The following is a 20,097-nucleotide window of genomic DNA, read 5'->3' on the forward strand; positions in this document are numbered from 1 at the left end:
ATGCTGTTGGGATAAGGGTACCCTGGGAATTTGATGGGTTTTGTTGTTGTATCCATGACTGCAACATACTCCTCTAACAGACTGCAGCACAGGAGAGATCGCCGGATGATACAGTGGCAAGATATGAGATCAAGGTTTTTCCCATTCATCCAGACAACTTTTCCTAATATGGCCAGAGTTCCATCTGAGCTGATTCAGACCACTGATTTCAGATCGGTCTGCCCCTCTCTGTCTCCTTTATGGCCCGGTGTACGTCCTCACCTCTTGTATGTTTTACAAGTGCTGTTGTACCTAACAAGCCCCCACAAAATTTCTTTTTCTCTGTGTAGCAAAATCTTTACCTAAACCAAAAGCTGGGCATTATCAGCTATATCTGCTGATTCATAAATAGCTAAGACTATGAATGGTGGACTCTGAATGGGTGTGTAACCTCCCACTAGGGTAATGTCTAGGCCCGATGAGAGAAATAGGGCAGATACCAGTGTTTGAAAAGAAAGGGTTATTTAATTGGCAAAATAATTTTATTGAGAATTTTGGTTATAAAATAAATAAGCAAATGAAACGGATAAATAATGAAAATAATTACGGTAAGAAATATAATCTAGCAGATTAGATCACAGAGTTCAAACACAAATGTATGAATTTCAGTATTGGCTATCAATGGACAGCGTGTGTGCGCGCACGCGCGCATGCTGTACTGTGTGTGGACAACACACTCATACCACATAACACAGTTCAAGGTTCAGGGGATTGGATCCAGCGGTCGCTCAACTGAGGCTTCGCTCTCTGCATGAAACTTTTTTTTCTAGTTTGGGTGGATTGCCATCTCCTCAGAAAACAAGCATGTCAAAAAATCCAGCTTGTGTCCCAGAACAAGGCTTACAATAATGCATTCACATCAACTTCACTTCTACCAATTTAAGAGCAGCAAAGACAATGAAACTCTAGCAAAGGCACTAAACATATTCAGTACAGTTGATTCTTATGAATATCATCAATGTCAATCCCCTCACACTTTATTTGTTTTTAGTGAAAGGTATCCTCAGTAAACCTTTTAGAAATATTATTGCACAAACAATCAACACAATATGATTAAAATAACAAGAAATGATAATTACTTCAGTAATTACAATAATAATTAGTTTGCCTCCATGTCCTAAACTGACCGTTTCCCTCGGAATTGAGTCATTCAGTGCATGCTCACCTACTCTGCCAGTCAAGGCTGGGCTTAATAGTCATAGCTGATGTCATCCAATAGTGTGGCATCAGTTAATGTCAGTGACAACACTCAGCAGAGAAGGGTAAAAGAAATGAATCGCATGGAAAACTGATTAACTATATTTCAAAATAGCATTGTAAACAAAATATTTGTTACACATTTATAGCTGTGATTCTTCATCCTCTGATAATATTTCATTCCCTCTTGCTGTTGCAGCTGACAGCGGGATTTGTTTTTTTTTTCACATAGCACATCTTTTCATTGAATAAAGTGAGTGGTGTGGGTATTTATTTGCATTTGAATAGTTGGGGGACTACCTGGGAGGACTACATGGAGTTGGCAGCTGTTTCAGCCACAGTGATTGGCTAAACTCAGCATTGCGTTACTACATCACAGAAGAAGAAAAGCGATCAAAACTCCCACCGCAGAAGGGGGACATTTCTTCTGGTTTCAGTCATAAATCCAGCATTATTTAAATTACGTTTTTATCAAAATTGCTTTGTATTGCAAGTTGACATCACAGCGAATGTGAGAGGGTTATCTGTATGCCAGTATCAAAAGACGGAAGCATACGATATGCGAGCGCTCGGTTTAATAATGCAACATAGTGTCACGAATCACCAATGGGCAGGACGCAAGTGCAGAGTAGAGGATTTATTAACAAACTTACTAGGCAACAAACACAAGAAAGTAGCAAAGCAAAACTATGTACAGAAATAAGCAAAGGAGTAATCGAACAAGGTAAAGCTAACTGACAGACCGAGTAAGTATAAGCGCTCAGTAAACACATGGGCAAGTGTAGATTTCGCGGTGATCTATGAAGACAGAGGGGTTTAAGTAAAGGCTAGTGACTGCGTGCATGAAAGTGAAGACAGGTGCAGGCGATGAGTGAGTAGACCGGTGATTAGAAAACCGGCGTCGCTGATGGCTGAATGGCTGAAGTCGGCGGGGGAGGAGATGAGCTTGTTACACATAGTAGGAAACTGATGACGTCTTCTCCGCCCTGTCAGACCAACTTGCCTCGATATTTATTTATTTATATATTTTCATATTTACAAATCACTTTCAGTTTCAAAAAGAGGGCGAATGATTGATAAGCACTCAGGAATTTGAATCCACCACTATCTCATTTTGATGAAGTATTGATTCCCCGCGGTTTTTGTGGTCTCCTGTAAAGTTGACTTGGCCGCGATGTGGATTTCCTCAAATTATCACTCATGTTTTGTAGTGATGCTTCACATTAAAACTTAACAAGACGTTTGGACTTTGAACATATATCAGACAGAAACAAGCCGGTCTGTCATTGCTTACTTTGTCTTCGATCTCCATAACTATAATTGTCTTTACCCCGCTCTTTCAAAAATTGTAAAAAATTGCTTTGATTGGCTGACTTGCCTGAGATGATTTAAAAAAGAAACATGGATAAGACACAGCACTTGGGGATCCTTGCAGCTCTGCTGAGCAACAACTATTTAAACATATTATAAGAAGTGTTTCATGGTCCAGATTAGAACCCTCTTTAGGCTCAGACCTGGACCAGGGTCCATTAACTGTGACTCAGCCTGGTACCATTCTTCAGATGGAGATATTTCATATAACGGCCATCAGGTCAGTATGTTAAACACCCCTTAGCTAAACTGGTTCCTACAAGTGTCACATGCTGGAATTGTTTAACTTGAGTACGTCTGACGAAACTTATGCTTGGGAAAGTCTAAATGAATCATTCAATACTGGAATGGGTCATTCCATACCAACTCACCTATGCCCTCCAGCTCATGTCATAGATTTTCTTGAAAAAATTCATGTGAAAATTTCTTTTAAAAGTCATGGGACCTTGCAAAATCTTATCGCTCCAATCCAAATACTTTTTTAGGTATGAATTTTTGAAGTTTGGCCCTATTTGCTGCGGTGTAAAAAACTGAGTGACACATATCTTGCTAAATATAGCCTCAGAGCTGAAAACCCACTTTTTAAGATATTCTGACTGTATATTTTCCCAAGAAGGATTATTCTAATTTCCTTGAAACTTTTTTTTTTATGGGAAAGTGTTAATATTCATTCCAGATATATAAAAAGAGTAAAGATGTTATATTACTCCATCATTTAATAATTTTTTGAAAATAGCTAATTTTTTGTACTTTTCACTGGCTGTAATATTACATTTGGTGGCTTTATTTCATAGGTAGATATCTGTAGTGTGTTGACTTCAAGGTTGTCTATCTCTGTGTGATACCTATTGATCCTATTTTTTATTGGGTTCAGGAAATGTGCAAGTTACAGCTTTTTTTCATGAGATTTAACTCCGAGGGCCAAACTTCAAAAATTCATAACTAAAAAAGTATTTGTAGTAGAGCTATACGATTTTGCAAGGTCCCATGAATTTAAAAGAAATTTTCACATGAATTTTTTTTTCAAGAAAATCTATGACATGAGCTGGAGGGCCTAGGTGAGTTGGTATGGAATGATACCAGTGCTCAATGATTAATATAAATATCTTTTAGAAGAGGAATGTTGCCATCTAGCTGTCATTATTAGGCCCTATTACTGGCCCCTTCAAACAGAAATAGCAGGTGGTGGTCATTCTCAGGAGGAAACACATGAGCCTGGTGCAAAGTTCACTTTAAAACAACCACTGCTGAAAGGTATAGGCATGGAATACATTTCAGCAAGTGATTTTCTGAACAATCCCATAATCCTGGGTGCAATACAATCACTCACTCACTTATCCTAATTAGGGTTGCAGGGGGTGCTGGAGCCTATCCCAGCACTCATTGGACAAGAGGTGGGAAACACCCTGGACAGGTTGCGAGTCCATCACAGGGCAGACACACACACATTCATACTTAGGGGCAATTTAGTGTCTCAAATTCACCTAACCTGCATGACTTTGGACTTTGGGAGGAAACCCACGCGGACACGGGGAGAACATGCAAACTCCACTCAGAAAGGACCCTGGCTGCATGGCCAGGAATCAAACCCAGAACCCTCTTGCTGTGAGGTGACCATGCTACCCACTGCGCTGCCCATGATACAAACACGTAAGATCAAAATGGTGGTGGGGAGTTAGCCATTTGGAGTGAATATATGAAGAACATTAACAGAAAACTCACACAGTGAAATCACCACAGTATCGACAAGCATTTAGCCTAAATTAAAATTAAACAAGTTTTTGTTTTCAGCCAGACAAGAAGAAGGAAAAAAACAAGACATGAGAAGTGTCTTAGCTTGGATAGGCTAATTCATCTGTATAGACCTATCTGTCTACAATAAACAAGCTGGCTAAATTGTAAGAATATACACTGGTCTCAGTCATTTTGAACTGATCATGCTGCAACGCCTTCCAAATTGATATGATTTCTCATCAAAAATGTAGAGCTGCACACCTCTGAGTAGAAATTAAATGGTCATTTCAGTAGTACATATTTGAAAAAATATATATTGGTGTGTTGATGATATTTGATCTTTGAGTTTGAGAACTAGGGATGAGACGCTTGATACTGATGTTTCGATGTTGTGCTGAGCTTTTGACGTTTCGAAACACTGCTCTGAAGTGTGGTTAAAACACCCACGTCATGTGACAAGGGCAGTGTCAGAACTTTTCACCTTATTGATCTTCATTTTCCATAAGCATGATTAGCTACATTCACTAAAACATGGCGGCTGGTGAGCTGGTAACAGAGGAAGCCCAACCCTCCTTATTGTTAATCAAGGTGGATTAATGGGAACAGGTGGAGATTAATGATAGATTTAAAGGTGAGATTTGGGCTTCCTCTGTTTCCAGCCCACCAGCCACCACTACATGATGCTCCACAAAGAAAGTACATCAAAGGGGCCTACACTTCATAAATTACAAAGTACACTCAAACCCACAAAAGCCATGGTATTTATCCCAGTAGCCTTTTATCAATAGATTATCTTCCTAAATGTTTTCTCTTACACATGAAACTGAAACACCAAGCAATTGTAATAGCCTCACAGATGTTAATAAACACAACAGAATAGAAAAAAAAAGAAATATTTCTGGAAATACATTGTTCATTACAGCCCCAATTTACTGTCTCTGACAATCTGAAAGCTTTTGTTACTTTGTTGCATGGTGATTTCTCCAAAATATGTACTGATCATATGTATTGATATCCTGGCATAACCCACCAGAATAATAAGTAGTTTAGAATTTGTCAACGCTTGTCTGAATCCTCAAAACGGCGTTCTAAGAACTATGGAAAAGTTCCTCCGGTGCGAAAGCGCCTCTTGTTTCGCAGAACAGGACAATCAAGATGTGACAATTGCAAAAGTGGCCGGTAGGTGTCACCTTGGAGACTGTTTCGACCATTTCGAAATTTCCGGCACAACTGCTTCGAACGTTTCAGTGATTCACGAAGCCTCGCTTTGCCCACCACTATTGAGAACATTTTGGCATATTTGACCCTGAATTCAAGCTGGGAGGAACAGGCTAAAAGACTACATTATCAAAACTTAAAACATTCAGTTGATAATATACCAATAGGAATTGCATAATTTGTCTTTGTTCACTAATATTTTGTCAATATATAGGCTACATGTTAATATATATATAGGCAGAGGCAAAGTGTGCTATTTCACAGCGCCAAACACCACAAACACTGCTATTTTTTTCCCTTTGTGTAAAGAGACATGTGCCAGACCGGATACTTCAAATCATAAGAAATATAAGTATTACATTTCATCGTTTGGTACGCGGCAAGAAGGTCTCTGTAGGATTAAACGAGGCAGGACGGTAGTGGCCGCGACCAAAAAAAAGAGGATAGAGAAAGAAAAAAAAAGAAAAAGAGAGAGAAAAAATCTTTTCCTCAAAGTCCGCGTCGATAGCCTGCTTCCAACAGAAACAGTTTCAAACAATTTGTAAGAAAAAAAATTAACACACTGAGGCAAACGCAGGATGCAGACTTCCGCTGTATAATGAATTCCGCTATATAATGAAATGAAATACAATTCATTCAGCAGTGATACCACACAGGGCAACCCGGGGCGACAGAGGAAAATAAAACAAAATTTAAATAAACAAGAAATAAAACAGCTATCCCAATGAAAACCCTCCCGGAAGAAAACCTCAACAGAAGCCCAAGGTCACGCTTCCTGATTGATCAGTCAACGATTGGACCGGACACAAAAAAAGATGGTAAAGCCACAAAAATTAAACACATCGCTGCCGTGTCACCTGCTAAAAAACGAAAAACAATTCACAACAGAACTGTGAGCAGATGATCACGGCTTACCGATGGGGGAAAAAACGCTGCAGAACGAAAAGGCCGCTCTCTCTGCAAACCAGCTAAGCACGTCCAGACAGCGCAGCAACCCAAAATAAACCAGGAGCGCACAGGTGCGACACACCAGGTAGAGGAAGAGAGTGAGAGAGAGCGCAGTGTCACCTGGGCCAGTATTTATAAACATGACTATGACCCGTATGCAGACGCAACGTTTTTTCAAGGAAATATTTTATTATAGGGAGACATGGTTCATATCGCCGCACATTTCTGTGATGAATTGCAAATAACAATTGTATTTTTCCAAAAACAACTGACCTACTTTAAGAGAGTACCTCATATACTATTCAATGAACTAACACATTACGCATGCAAATATGTTTCTGACACCAGACAAGTTTAATATTTCACATCTCACAATTCAGCACCATACAATCACAGGTTTTTGATACATGGCATGGCTCTTACAACTGCATTCATAGCTCAAAGTACCTCTCCATGTACCTTATCTCTCATCTTTGTTTAGTCCCCTCCTTAAGAATAACTGCCAAAGGTTGTTAGGTTGCCAAATTTTAGTACCATATTAGAGGTGTGTACCCCTCCACTACATAGCAGTATGATTTGAGCCTTCCTAAATATCTCAAATTTTGTACAGAAGAGACCATCTTTGTGACCCACGGATGATAATACTGTCATCCCAGCAGAGATCAGTTTCATCACAGGATAGAGATACTTTACCACAGAATAAAGGTGTCCATATTTATTAGCATTTACTTTGCCCAAAGGGATAAGTAAACCCAAACCATGTTAAGAAAGAGATGCCGACTAAGATGCCAGAACCGTTCAGAGAGCATTCAGACCAGCATTATATTTTGCTGTGCATACATCCACTCATCCACTTGCTGAGAATCTGCTAAACGATGTCTTGTAGGACTAAATTACTTTCCCACAGCTAGCACACCACTATCTGTGTTCTATTTCAGCAAGTAATTCTCTTTCAAAGAACTGCTTCCTGTTCCTCAAGACATGGTCGCCAAAACAATCGGCAGCATGGCCAGTTCAGCACTTTTACACACTTACCTACACGAACTGTACAAATCAGGGCGAATAATTGTGGATTCGAGTCATGCTGCGAATCATGTTGCATTACTAGCTCCCGTCCCTGCCTCCGCCCCGCTTCGCCCCGCCCCGCCCCGCCCCGCTCCGCCCCGCCCCGCTTTTTTTTACGCAGGTCTTCGCTGCACGACAACTCTCTGGACTTCATCTTCCGGTAGGCATATTTTTATTGAGGTCGACGAAATGGTTCAGGTGTGAGAAACGAGCCGCGCGACGGATAAACTTTTTTCTGGGCATAATGGCGAGCTCAAGCCCAGACAGCTACAGTGAGTATAATATTCTTTAATTTATAAACGTGTTTATAAACGTTAGATATTAGATTTTGAACGTTCTCTGGTTAGTTCAAATAGTTCACTTTCAGTTTCACTTTTCGCCTTCTCAACCGAAACATAGAGGATATAATTCAACATCTAAATTTATAAAGGAGTGGTCTAAATCAGTCTTTGCAATGCAGGATATATATTTTCCAGACGCCCAATTTCGCACAAATCCTTTGGGGAACAGTTTGTGTGCGTTTCTGTTTTCCGCCTGTTATTGGTCATGAACCCGACGATCCGCCATTTTATATCCTGAATCGTGTCGTTTTTTATAAAACTTTCTATTCTTCCACATCCAAGTAATATTGCGCTCATCCTTTACCTGTTTGAGGTGTTGTTCTCAAACAATAAAATGCCTGGTGCTCAGGTGCAAACAAAAAAGGATAGTTAAGCGATAGTAATTACTCTGAGAGAAAGTTGATTTTTTGTGTAAGAAAATATCTTATTGTTTATTGTTTGAGTTAGTATTTACAATGTTTAATACCAAGGGGACTGGCTTTTATTACACAGCCTTGCCTGTTGCACGGCGGTGATGTAAAAATGCTTATGGATTTGCGAAATGGTGGATGAATGTGTAAATCACATGACCTTCAATTGGAATGCAATTATACAGCTTCTGAACTATGTCTAGTTCCGTCTACATTGGGCCATAGCACTTGCATGCGGTTCTTTCCCTAAGAAAAGTACTTGATGGTCACACAGATAAATGTATGAAATTGTAATTCATAAAACTTTTTTTTTTTTTAACATTTTTGAAATGTAATCGCATTTGTGGGAAATATGATTAATAGTTTTTATTAACTTTTTTTTTCAGCGAGCAAAGACAGTTTCAATACACCATTAACAGGACGCCGAAGTCCTAAGTTTGATCGGCCAAACAGTAAGGAAGCTTTTTAATTTCTTTTTTAAATGAATGATTGAAATCTAAGATAGTATGAATCCTTAAAATAACATGCCAAATAAGATCTGTAGTTCAAGGTAATTCTTTATTTTATAAAACCAAAATTTACTGAAATTTATATTTTGTATAAAGAAGTGCTTTTATGTATTTCTGACCTTAAAGTGACCATGAGGAGGATTGTTCTGGTGGGGAAGACTGGAGCTGGTAAGAGTTCATCAGGAAACACTATTCTGGGGAGGAAGAGCTTCAGAGCCGCCACGAGTAGCTCCTCTGTTACAAGGGAGTGCTGGAAAGAGATCGGTGAGGTGGCGGGAACAGAGACCGTCGTGGTGGATACCCCTGGTTTATTCGATACCAGCCTCTCGGAGCAAGAGCTAAAACGGGAGATGTCCAAATGCATAAATATGACAGCTCCGGGACCTCACGCTATTGTCTTAGTCATCCAAGTAGGGCCTTTCACCGAGGAGGAGAAACTTTCTGTAGAGAAAGTCCGTGTCTTGTTTGGTGAAGAAGCCGATCGGTACACACTGATTCTCTTCACTCATGGTGACCGACTTACCAGTCAAATTGATGAGTATGTTGGTGAAGCACATCCAAACCTGAAAGCACTCATATCTCGATGTGGAGGAAGGTACCATGCTTTCAATAACACAGAAATTCAAAATCGGGAACAAGTCTTCAAGTTCTTAGAGAAAATTGACAATATGGTAGCAGCTAATGGTGGTGGTTTCTACACCAATGACAGATACAAGGACGTTGAAAGAAAGCTTAGAGAACTTGAGGAGGACTTAAAACAACAATATGAAAATAAACTTAAAGAACAAGAGAGGGAACTTACATTGAAATTCGAAGATGACAGACAAAGACTAGAGAAAATAATTGGAACTCTGGAGGGAGCACTTCAAGAAAGGGAGGAGAAAATAAAGGAATTAGAGCTCCTGGACATATCAAGACAAAAACTAATGATGGAAACTAAACGCTTCTATGAGGAGAAGATCAGATCTGTGAGACAAGAAGCAGAACGAAAACAGATCAGTGAACAGATGCTTATTGACGCATTTGGCCGATTGCAAGGCCTCCACCTCTGAACTGTTTCTGTGTTTTGTCCAGCAGTCTATACATTACAGAAACTGTAAATTTTCTTTACACTGGAGAAGTGAAAAGGCAAAGCAGATGTGATTGTTAAAGGTTTTTCAGATTACGCCTGGTGGCTGATATTTTTATCTCTCTTCATCCTTTCCTCCTCAAAATTGGAAATAGTAGGCATTTGTTGTAGCCTACCCATTATTTCTTGTGGTTAGGATGTTAACCCTAGGGATGTGCCTCAACACGGCATCCAGCTTTAATGGTGTTTCTACAGGAGTTCTTGGCCTGTTCCAGTTCCCATGAAAATCTCTTAATAATCAAGAAATCAGTTGCTCTGACACCTGGAAAGTTCTGAAACAGTTCTGAACTCAAATAAAGGACAAAAAGACAAAGATAGCTGTTTCTTATCCATCTTATTATCAGACTTGCCAGACTGTATATTTTAAAGTCATGACTGTATATTTTAAAGTATCTTGAACAATTTTATGTATTATACAAGTCACTAAACTGCATGTGCAGGGCTTTTGTCTCTAATCATGCCATTAACATACATCAAACTGGGAAAAGAACTTATGTAAAATGTAATTAATGAAAACATAATCTGAGTTAAAGTAACATGTTTTTCAAAATGTGTTCTAAGAAAGACCTTATGGGACACTAACTTTTGGGTCTCCCTTTTCCTTCAGAAAACATCTTCAGTCCTGCATGTAATGCAGTTACAGACGATCTGAACTGTGTCTAGGCAACTGGAGATGGTATTGCTATGTTTGATACTTTTATTAATAATAATGTAAAATTACACATTTTGTGGAATAAAGAATAAATTTGATGTGTATTGAACCCAGACTATATCAGAAACTAGATGCTTCCATTCTCTTCTTTACACATGATAGAGAACAGCACACAGAGCATAAAACTGATAGTGGGCACTGTTCAAAGTAATTACCTCTTCCCAGTGAAGCAACACAATATTTGCATAACTCCCTCTGTTAACAACAAAGTAAACACATTACATTACCCTATTATTATGAACTGACATATACCCCACCCACTAAATTAAAATATTACCAACTAAATTTAGCTTATTAAATCTAGAAAACAAACAAATTATAGTATACAGTCATGAAATTCAGCACATTAACCCAACATAGTACTTGGCAAATTACGTTTTTGTGGCGTGTACTTGCCAGTGTAAAGCAGTGTTGTTATATGCTTCAGTTTTATTCAAGGAACATAAGAATCTTTAGGAACCCTTACTTTTCTGCATGTAGCGGATGGCACTATGGGTTGGTCACCACCAGGTGGCATAGCTGAGTGGAGAGGGCCAGGTAACTAAGCAATAAAAGAGATTTCTGTCTTGGGATCAGCGTTGTAGTGGCGCAAGGTTGGCACTTGTGAGTGATGGCTGGACCACAGGCTTTATTTCATGTGGCAGACTTTGATGGATTTTAAATGCAGTTTTTAATTGCTCATAAGAGGGGACGAGATCCAACACCAACTGCTGTTCTATTACAAATTCTTTTATTATTTGTTGAACATTTCCCTTTATTATTTACATTTACTATTCCTATTTAATTGGTTCATAATAATTATTTATTGTTGATGAGCATCTGTCAATTTTATCTTTTGGTTTGCATTTTGTACGTCACGTTTGAGGCACTCTCTTAAAAGCTTAGTGTGGTTATAGTCAACTTATCCTGCACATCACTCTCAAACTTAGTGTGGTTACATTGAACATAACTGTGTGTTGTGTGTCAATCTAAATATGTAGTGTGATTCTGGTGAACTTTTTGGTGTGCTGTGTATCACTCTTAAACCTTTTGTAGTTGCCGTGAACCATACTGTGTGCTGTTTACCTCTCTCTTACTCTCTTGCAGTCATCTTGCAGGTAAAATGCAAATTTGCAATGCACATTTTTATGGGAGGAGCTCAGAGTACAGCAGCTGCTCCTCCTCATTGAAAGGAGTCAGTTAAGGTGTTTCGGGCACCTGGTCAGGATGCCTCCTGGGCACCTCCCTGTGGAGGTGGTCCAGGGTACGACCAACTGGGAGGAGACCCTGGGGCAGACCCAGAACAGATTGGAGGAATTATATATCTCGGCTGGCCTGGGAATACCTTGGGGTCCATCAGGAGGAGCTGGTGGATGTAGCTGGGGAAAGGAATGTGTGGGCTACCCTTCTCAGCCTGCTACCACCGTGACCCGGTCCCAGATAAGCGGCGGACAATGACATGACATGACGTGACATGACATATTTCTGCTCAATTTTATACTATCAACAAATTTTGTAAATTTGTCCATTGTTGTCATTATTCATTTGATAACCTGCCAAGTGTGCTCTTCAGTCCCTGTTCCCAAATACTTGGTGGTGTAGTCTCTGGCCTTTAGGGAGCGCTACTCGGCCAATAAGTGGGCTGCGCCTTTCACTTTAGAGCGGTGCACAACTAATGACAGTATTTCCGGATTTGAGAAAACGAAAGTTCTTTTCCTTGATACACACACTTTTCGACTGAGCCTGCTCTTCTACACCGGAAATAAACTTCCTTATCGACTAGGACTGATTTTTTAACGTTCACATATGTCATCGTGATTCACATATGATAAACTACCGAAAAAATATTGTGCAGTTTCGCACAGATCCGCACCAGCTTGCCGCGAGATGTGCTCGACTTAGGCCAGGTAAGATTATCTGTATAATGTACATAGGGCATTAAGTATAGCCTTAGCAGTGCAGAACTACGGGCATTTTGCTTTTAGCTTTGTATCTCAATACTTGTATCTTAATAGTTTAATCCCATACTTACACAAAAACCTGTCTGTTAATTGTCCGACCAAATTGAGATGGCGTATGCTCGTACAGGTTCCATAAACAACGTTCTTTAGTTCAACACGAAGTGGCCTTTTATACACATTTGCGGCACACATACGAGTTATTCAACCATAATGTCAGCAAAAGCAAAACGACACGTTGTGCGCGATTGTTTTAGTGTTCTTCAAGTTTTATCAGTCCTAACATTAGTGAATCACAAGGGACACTCGAGGGAGCTCCGCTAATGAACTATTAACACATGAGAACTGAGATTCAGGTTTGTTTTTACCGACTAAAGACGCGTCAGAGGCACACATGAAAACATTTGTTTAATTATGTTTTTCAGACAGTTATGTCTAAAATATGTCCTACTGCGTGAGAATTTAACAACTGAAGTGTATCCTTCATCCGGTGTAGCCTTGCAGCCTTTAGAACGATGTTATGTATTGTCATCTGTGTCATCGCAATGCATGCTAGTGATATTGGTGGTATTTTTTCATAAATAATAGCTTTCCATCGAAACCCAGTCTTTCAATGAAACTATAGTCAAATCATTAACTGGATAACACCAATCAGTTAAACTCAGAACTGAGTTAGGATTTCACTCGGTATCTCTATGTAAGTTCAACTTTAAGAGGGATTTTAGAATGGAGAAGTGTTATGTAAATTATAATGTCTGTTACAGTTTGAGAATGGAGACCTTTTTTGAAAACCTAATAGGGCGTTCAATTTATCAGTTAAACACACATGCAGAAATCATGAACTTACTCACATGATAAAATTGTATCACAGCATTCCGTAACTGAGCCCTAACTCTTAATATGCATTGTTTAAGCTGAATCATGTCATAAAGTTCTGATTAAGAATGATTACTATGAAGTCATTATTTCCTTCTCTCCTCTGTGCAGTCACATCAGGTTGCTGTCCATTCCACTGGGATGATAATGAGTCCCCTAAACTTAATATTACTTGGAAAATCTGGGTCAGGCCTCAGTGCTTCTGGAAACACTATTCTCGGTTGACCAGCTTTTGCCTCAAAAACAAGCTCCCGGTCTGTAACTCAGAAGATACAGATGGAACATGGCAGTATTGATGAGGTTGAGATTGCCGTGTATGACACCCCAGGAATCATTAATTCAGAAGAGGATGTGGTTTTTGATCAGCTAAATCAGAATGTGCTCAGATTAAATGAACCAGGCTATTGTGCTTTTCTTCTTGTTATCACCATCGGGAGGTTCACCTTAGAAGAAAAGAGAGTTGTTGAGAAGATTGAGGAATTTTTAGGAAAAGCACGTTTACACAAGACATGGATCATCTTCACCAGAGGGGATTTACTGAATGACTTGTCAATTGTAGAATTCATTGGCCAGTCAGAGGAGCTCAGAAAAGTGGTGAAGAGATTTCAGAACAGATACCAAGTGTTTGACAACACATCTGAAAATGCACCTCAAGTGAAAGAGTTGCTTAAAAACATCTGTACGTCTCTAAAAATATGTAAGTTTTCTGATTCTTCCTTTTGTAAATTGTCATAATTTCCATTAATGCACTCCACATACACTGTGCTGAATTACTTTTATAATACCTTAGTAATCTGTGTTATTTTGGTTGCAGTTTTGTAATAATTTGGTGTATAGTTTCATTTATGAACTTTACTAGAAGGAAACCATTCACATTATCGTGTACTCCACCTCTAAACCCAAAACTCACTGCTCTCTCTCTCTCTTATCTGGATTTGTGGCTAAGGGTTAAAACTGACTAAGTCTTCATTAGTATACATTAGTTAGAAGTGTGAACGTTAAACTGTATTCAAGGCAAGGCTGAAATGTGAATTTAGGTCTGAGAGGTCTGCAGCACAAACTGTTAAGACTCTGCTGTAACTTGTTTAATGATAACAAAGCTTCACATCTTAAATAACATGCATTTTGATGAACCATCATAAGCATAAGCATGATTGGAACTGTTATGGTACTATACAAAGCGTTTTGCAACCTAATGTCATCAGTGCAAGTCTCACATAATTCCTGATGTTAACTGTCGGCTGCTTTACATTTGCTTTGTTTTCTTGGACTAAATGGAGAATCCATTGAGAGTTTAAAAATAACAGAATTTAAAAGTCTGTTCAAAACATCCTTTTGAGATAGAATTTTTCCTAAATCATAGTCAGAGCTTTAGAAACAAGTGTGTATATTCTTTAGTCCATAGCTTTAAGATTAAATGCCAAAACTGTAGTCTAGCTAAGAAAGTCCTTCATTCTACTTGATCTGTAAAAATCATATCAAAGTCAATATTTAAAATAGATGGTGGATATCATTGAGATGAGAGAGATAAATACAAATTAATATCTCATCATTTGCAGGTACAGTGCTGACAGGACTTTTGTGGGACCTGGATTTGAAGCAGTGCTATCCTGAGAAGCTCTCCCTCAGTACAGCGCTGGAGATTGGCAGGGAGAGTGTCACAGATGAGCCAGTTCAGTCACTCTCCTCACTGCCATGGCTCTTCCTGAAGAAACTAATGATGGTGAACGTTACTGCCAGGTCTGTCAAACTTGTCCCGTCAGGGGATCGTAAGGCTGATGAGTCAGACAATGAAACAGACTGGTACAGTGATGAGGAGAATCTGCTAGACAGAAAGGATATAAATCCTTTAGACATTATAACTGCACTCTTTCTCTGCTCAGACAGATTTCTTCAGCAGGAAATTGCCCTGAAAATGTCTTCATGTCAGTTTTCTGTTCCTCTGCTTCTGCCAAACTGTGACACACAAAAGGTCATGTTCATGCTTTGGTCAATGAGAGATATTGTAAAGAAGTTCAGACCGCACTCATTAACAGATTCCAGAGGATTTATTGAGGAAAGAATAGTTGTCTCTGAAATCCCACTGGTGTCTTTTGTAAGACTTGGTGAATGCAGCCTTTCCAAGTCACACATTTTAAACATGTTACTCAGTAATCCCCAACAGTACCATGACACATTTGTCCACCATAACATGGACTCAGGTGATGCATTGAGGAGGATATCAAATGGCTTGGTGGAAATCAGCTGGTATCTTCCATGTGGGAACAAAAGAATGGACATTTTTCCAGAGCCTGTTGCCGTGGCTAATTTGAGAGGTGATATCAGTACATTTGACACTCAGTTTGCTTTTCTGTGTCAGACATCTGCAGCAGTGTTTGTGTTTTTTGATCATTTGGACACAAACTACAAGATGCTCCCCAGTCAGCATGTTAAAGGAGAGTTGTATTTGGTTGGAAATGCACAGAGCAGCAACTTCAATTATACTGCTTTAAAAAATGAAGCCAAGTATTTAGGACTGAGAAAGAGAAATGTCATCCTAAAAGACAAAAAGAATGATGCTGACTTTATCAAGACTCTTCGCTCCATGGTAACAAATGTGATTACAAACAGCCCACACAAAATGGCACTGGAGCAGATGACCACAGTGGCAGATGAACTTGGAATCCTTGTGGATGAGAATACAGTGGAATGTCAGAATGCCAAGAGAAATGCAGATGAAATCACATCAAAAATACAGGACATACAACAGTTCAAGGAGGAGCAACTCCCCTTGCAGGGAGATATCTGGATGGATTTGGCTAGGGTAGAGAAAGAGGAGTGCAGACTGAGGAAAGCTGGGAATCAGGAAATTGAAAAGTATAAAAGTGATCTCAGAAAAAAGAAGGAGGACCTAAGAAAAAAGCAAAGAGAAAATGATGTGTCAGAGGCAATGACATGTTTCATTAGTGCACTCTCAAGTCCAGGCTTGGAGAGATCCTACTTCTTAAAATGGATGAGAATGAATCTGGACAATTTGTCCCGTAAAAAACTCTCAACCCTTAGAGAGCAGTATAAAGAGAAATGTCAGGACTCCTCAGAAGAAAGCAAAAAGGAGATTGCTGAGCTGGATGACAAGATCTCAAAGAGTTCCTTAGGAATTGAACACTTTTTACGTGAAATGGGTCAGTTATATGAATCAGCTGTCATCCTTCCAGAAAATGAAGAATCACATAAACAAATGCTTCACCTCCCCAAACTCTGTGCAGAGTTGTTGCTTGAGGGCTTCCCTATTGAATTGGTTGATGGAGATGCATCTAATATACCCCTGAGGTGGGTGAGTGATGTGCTTGATCAGCTGAACAATCTGGTGAAGCCCAATAATAAAATGTTGGTGGTGACAGTTTTGGGAGTCCAGAGCACAGGGAAGTCTACTCTTCTTAACACCATATTTGGGGTGCAGTTTGTTGTCAGTAATGGAAGATGCACTAGAGGGGCTTTCATGGTGCTAATCAAAGTCAAAGACGACATGAGAAAAGAACTAAACTGTGATTTTCTGCTAATCATTGACACAGAGGGACTGAAGTCACCAGAACTGGCTCAACTTGATTACAGCTATGAGCATGACAATGAACTGGCCACGCTTGTAGTTGGACTGAGCGATGTGACAGTTATAAACATTGCTATGGAGAACTCCACAGAAATGAAAGACACCTTGCAGATTGTTGTTCATGCCTTTCTCAGGATGAAGGAAGTGGGCAAGAGACCCAAATGTCAGTTTGTGCATCAGAATGTGGCAGATGTCTCAGCACATGACAAGAACATGAAGGATCGAAAAATGCTGTTGGAGCAGCTGAATGAGATGACACAGGCAGCAGCCAAAATGGAGAACAAGGAAGACTATACAAAATTCACTGATGTGATGGAATATGATCCAGAGACTGACAGTTTTTACATCCCTGGGCTCTGGCATGGAACTCCCCCCATGTCACCAGTCAGTGCAGGTTACAGTGAATCTGTTTGTGACTTGAAAAAGAGCATGATTGATGTTTTCAAGAAATGCAAAACATCTAGAAACACTGTAATGGATTTTCTGGAGTGGACTAAAAGTTTATGGAATGCTGTGAAATTTGAAAACTTTATTTTCAGCTTTAGGAACAGCTTGGTGGCTGATGCTTACATGAAGGTGTGCACTGAGTACAGTAAGTGGGAATGGGAATTCCGAAAGGACATGCACACATGGGTAACAAAAGCTGAGACAAACATTTCCAATTTTGGTAAATTCCCTGAGACATCACAGACATCAGACATAAAAAGTTTCCTCATTCAGCTGAAAACTGATGCATCCACTGAGCTGGACAAAGGAGAGCAAAGTATTTTAGGCAATATTGCTTCATACTATGAAAAAAGAGACTGCCATGTGGAACTTGTGGAAAAATATAGAGGAGACTTTGAAAACAGTGCCAAATCTGTAAGAAAAGACTTGGAGAATTCTGTCACAAATCGTCTGGATGGAGCTGCTTCACTCTGCCAGGGAATGATGAGGCTGGAGTCCATCAAAAAGAACCACACCAGTATAATGGAGAATAAGGTGCTTAAGTTGCTTGAAGACTGTCACAAGAGGAAGGCTGATAAATCAGAGCATGAACTAAAGTCTGACTTTGAAAAGATGTGGGATGAAACAACTCGTGAATTGTCTTTCCAAGGACTTGAAGAACAAGATATCATGGGAAGTGTTTTCAGACAGGTACGGGTCAATCTTAATCAAAGAGGAAGTCCAGTGGCTGAACACTTAAATAAAGCGAACTTCCATGACTATGGATTACAGAGCTTCTCGGTCAGTAAAAAGGACTGGAAAAAACATTTTACAGATTTCTGGTATCATAAACTGATTAAGGAAACCCAAGAAATGTCAGACAAACTTATAGCAAAATGTCAATGGTATGTGGCTGATATGACAGCAAAGCAGACTGACTATGATGACACATACATCAGAGAAATTTTGAATTTGATTGATGAGACTTTAAAGGCCAACAAACATCTCAAAACAGGCAAAGAGTTTGAAGAGTCTCTGAAACTGTACATTTGTAGCATTGCAGGGAGAAAATTCCAAAAAATGCATGACTCTTTCATACAGAATAATGATCCTCGCAGATGGCTTGAAAGAAACAAAGAGAAGTACTGGACAGACTTCAAGGATCTTTTCTTTCAGCGTGACCAGTGTCAGAAGAAAGCATGTGAATTTACAGCATCCTGCCTCAAACCAGCAATAGAGACCTATATTGCCAAATTTCTTGGCACTGAGATTGTTGATGAAGTTTTGTCCAGTAAAGAAGCAGTTAATTTCAGCTCACGTGGCTCTTTTCAGTACTCACTTTTAAAACAACTGCTTGATGAATCTGATTTTAAAAACTATGTGACTTACATTTCCTCTTACGAAGTTTTTGTGAAAGACTGGATATCTGTCCAAGTTACCAAACACTGTTCAGTAGAGAAAATGTCTAAGTTAGAGGAGAAGTGTCTGACCATGATCATAAACAGCATTACAGAGGCCATTTCTAAAGCACAGGAAGAAACAAAGACATCCAATAACATAAAGGGCTTCATTAACAACATTTGCACAATTTTGAGGGACCAGCTTACAATCCCTAATGATGCACTTGTAAACTTTTTAACCCTCAACAATGCAAAGCAGGAACAGTTTGTCAGATATCTTAGGACTTCAGTGGAGGACTTACAGTCAGACTTGAAAACCTCATTACAGAGAAGAAATATGAAAGATAAACTGAAAACTCTGGAGCTGAAGCCACAGGATATACTGTTCAAACGAGTGTTTGGCTGTGGAAACAGTGTCCATTTTGTAAGGCACCATGTGAGGCAGGAGGGGGAGAGCACAGGGAACATTTTGCCTCAGTTCACAGGCCTGAAGGATTAGGTAAACACTCACAGAGATCCTCTATTAAATTGGTAACTGATATCTGTCCCTTTCTTGTCTTCAGTGAGTCAAGTTTCCGCTGCACTGAGACAAAGAGTGAGTGGCATCCTTACAAAAAATACAGAGAGATTTTCCCTGATTGGCACATCCCCCCAGACAGCACCATTCAGTCCTCAGACTATTGGAAGTATGTGATGACAAAATTTAACAAGGAGTTTGCTAAGGAATATGGTACTGAACCTGCAGATTTATCCAGTGGGTGGAGATTGATTACAAAGGCACAGGCAGAGAAAGCTCTGAGGGAATAGTATTGTATGGGGTAATTACATGGTATAATTAAGAGCTTATCTAAAACTATAGTCTCTGTACCAACCAAAGTTTTGATCAAAAGACCTTGGCACCATCACCAAGTATAAAATAAAATCTAAATGAGTATTTGCTAAATCGATCATTGACAGGTCTTGGTGGAGATTCACATGTGTTTAAAAAACCTACTAGTAAATATAAATAAAATTCTTGTGGAAATTTTACTCTACTGTGACAATAATATGTGTTTCATGACATGTGCTATTCTGTCAGCAGCTCTCACTTGCTTACATGTTTCTTTTTCTCTTTGAAGTTATAGTGAATATTTTTTAATAATGTACTTTTGAGGTAACAAATACATTTGTTTTTATGATGAGGAGCTATTGTTGAGAAC

At 39.3% G+C, this 20,097-nt stretch overlaps 1 protein-coding gene and 1 pseudogene across 1 annotated transcript; both read left to right on the forward strand.

The window, feature by feature from the left end:
- Positions 1-7,816: 7,816 nt before the first annotated feature.
- On the forward strand, positions 7,817-9,884 carry LOC115816294 (GTPase IMAP family member 7-like). Its single transcript, XM_030779255.1, has 2 exons — positions 7,817-7,844; positions 8,929-9,884. Exons 1-2 carry the CDS (start codon positions 7,817-7,819, stop codon positions 9,882-9,884), a joined length of 984 nt encoding a protein of 327 aa, XP_030635115.1.
- Positions 9,885-13,762: 3,878 nt separating this feature from the next.
- Positions 13,763-19,705, forward strand: LOC115816295 (interferon-induced very large GTPase 1-like; annotated as a pseudogene).
- Positions 19,706-20,097: the final 392 nt, after the last annotated feature.

This window comes from Chanos chanos, chromosome 7 (assembly GCF_902362185.1).
Source record: "Chanos chanos chromosome 7, fChaCha1.1, whole genome shotgun sequence".
NCBI classification, from domain to species: Eukaryota; Metazoa; Chordata; class Actinopteri; order Gonorynchiformes; family Chanidae; genus Chanos; species Chanos chanos.

Bases quoted from the DNA above. Each gene is read 5' to 3' on its own strand.
- LOC115816294 (XM_030779255.1), top strand. From the start codon at position 7,817: ATGGCGAGCTCAAGCCCAGACAGCTACA. The intron at 7,845-8,928 runs GTGAGTATAATA...TTTTGTATAAAG, and splicing joins CTCAAGCCCAGACAGCTACA to AAGTGCTTTTATGTATTTCT.